At 54.4% G+C, this 2,250-nt stretch overlaps 1 protein-coding gene across 1 annotated transcript in view; it reads left to right on the top strand.

The window, feature by feature from the left end:
• Positions 1-807: 807 nt before the first annotated feature.
• The window catches only part of POU6F1 (POU class 6 homeobox 1), a 12,508-nt gene continuing 11,065 nt past the window's right edge, over positions 808-2,250 (top strand). The window contains exons 1-2 of the mRNA XM_029913734.1: positions 808-924; positions 1,609-1,834. Coding sequence (XP_029769594.1) covers positions 826-924; positions 1,609-1,834 — 325 coding nt within the window. The 5' untranslated portion in view covers positions 808-825. The remainder of the gene's footprint in view (positions 925-1,608; positions 1,835-2,250) is intronic.

The raw sequence follows: 2,250 nt of genomic DNA on the forward strand, positions 1-2,250 counted from the left end.
AGTGGCTTCTCTGCTTTGTGCCTCAGTTTCCCCCTCTACAAAATGGGGGGTAAGAATCCTGACCTCCTATGTAAAATGAAAACACGAGACCCAGGGGTCACCTGATATGAAATTAACAGGCAGCGGGTTTACGTTGAACAGAAGGAAGCACTTCTTCACACCACTCATAGTCAGCCTGTGAACCTCATTGCTGGGGGATGTGGTGAGTTCCAAAAGTATAAGTGGGTTATAGGACAGGTCCATCGATGGCTATTAGTCAAGGCGGTTGGGGACCCAACTCCATGCTCTAGGTGTCCCTAAACCTCTTGACTGCCAGAAGCTGGGACTCGATGACAGGATGGATCACTCGATACATTACCCCCTTCTGTTCAGTTCCTCTGAAGCACCTGGTAGTGGCCACTGTTGGAAGACAAGATACTGGGCTAGATGGACCCAGTATGGCTGTTCTGATGTTCTGCTTCTTTTGGGGTAGGGGAGAGGCTGCCACATTAGAGCCACGCTCTGTTGCCTGAGCCAAAAAAAAAAAATGACAGAAAGCCTCATTATGTACGTAGACGACAATGCGGCCTAGCAGTTAGGGAACGGGACTGCGACTTGAGTCCTGGGTTCAATTCCAGGCCCTGCCACTAATTTGCTAAGTGACCTTGAGCAAGTCATCCCCCCCTCCCTGTTCCTCAGTTTCCCCATAAGGGGAAATAATGCAGCTCCGGAGATCTGTAGTTGAAAAGCGCTATATAATTGTGATTATCATTACACTGAAGTAACAGGGTCTCTTGACGTTGTGTTATTTCCTCCTCTCAAGGCGAAGTAAAGTCATTGCCTGGAATGGCTCCCAACAGCGTCTCGTCCATCACCACCTTCAACCCAGCAACGAGCCAGCCGACCCAAACCCTAGCTCCCTTGGCCGTGCAAGCCGCGCCACAGGTAACTACCCGGCAGTCCCGCAGCTGGGCATGGGAAGGGAGCAAACGCGGACGGCGAGCAGGAGGAAGAGCGCGGGGTATTTCTCCTGTGTCCGGCATGTGGGAGGGGAGGCTCAAGCGGTGAGGTGGACGCACCTGTGAGGGTGCCACGGACACATGGGATTCACACACGCTCTTCCAACGCTCCCCGTCGTGTATCGGTTGTTAATGGTCCCTGAAACAGCGCTGTGTGTTTTGCACAGAGACTTGCCCAGTGGGAGAGCACCCGGTAGTGGGGTGGGGTTTGAATGAAACAACCCACCTAGGCATGGAGCATAGGTTCTGTGTCCTGATCCATCCCTGGCCACTCCTCCGTATAGCGCCCGCCACAGAGGGCCCCGTGGCGTTGAGCTGCTGCTGGAAATGATTCTGTAGGGTTGCACTGAGGGAAAAAAAAAAAAAGGCCCCCCCCGGGGGGGTTTGGCAACCAGCCTCCGGGGGGGGCTCCACTCAGCTGGAACCCAGCTGCTAAGACGGGAGCGATCCCACGCCCACGCGTGGCTCAGGCAGGCTCCCCCTGGCTGGGGCAAAGCGTGCCTTGGAAAGACCATGTGCGCTCGCTAATGCGGCTGGCGCGCTGGTGCTGTCTGCAGTGGCGCTGATTTTTTTTTTCCTTTTCTTTTTTAAATCTTGTTTACTTTTGCAGGTCTTGACTCAGGAAAACTTAGCAACAGTTGTGACAGGAGTAATGGTTCCAGCAGGGGCAGTTACTCAACCTCTTCTTATCCCCATCAGTATTGCAGGTCAAGTGGCTGGTCAGCAGGGGCTGGCCGTGTGGACATTTCCTACAGCAACGGTCGCTGCCCTTCCCGGACTGACGGCTGCTTCTCCTACAGGGGGAATTTTCAAACCACCTATAGCCAACTTGCAAGGTACTGGCCGCTCCTCTGCCGTAGAACATCCCTGAACGGGTCAAATGTCCCGTTGCTTGTGCTGAGTCAAAGTCCACCTGGCCTGGGAACGGGGTAAAGCTGCAAGCACCGGGCCTGAACCTGCTGTTCTTTGGCAGGCAAAAGCTCCCATTGGCTCCAGCTGGCTTTGCATGCGTAAGGACTGCAGGCTCATGCAGGGCAAGGAAGGTTACATTGATTTCTCTGTGTCTGGGAAGAAGCAAGGGCCAGTGCTCTGAGCGCAAGGCCAGGATCTGCATTTGAATTCTGAGTCCGCGGCTGGGTTGGTAGGGGAGCCATGCTCGCTCTCTGGGTGAAATCCACCCCGCACAGGGGGCCGGCATGAGGTCTAGGCACCACTTAAGTCCATATGGCTTGTATACCACGTAAGCTGAAAG

Source organism: Terrapene carolina, unplaced genomic scaffold (assembly GCF_002925995.2).
Source record: "Terrapene carolina triunguis isolate 2854851 unplaced genomic scaffold, T_m_triunguis-2.0 Scaffold836, whole genome shotgun sequence".
NCBI lineage: Eukaryota > Metazoa > Chordata > Testudines > Emydidae > Terrapene > Terrapene triunguis.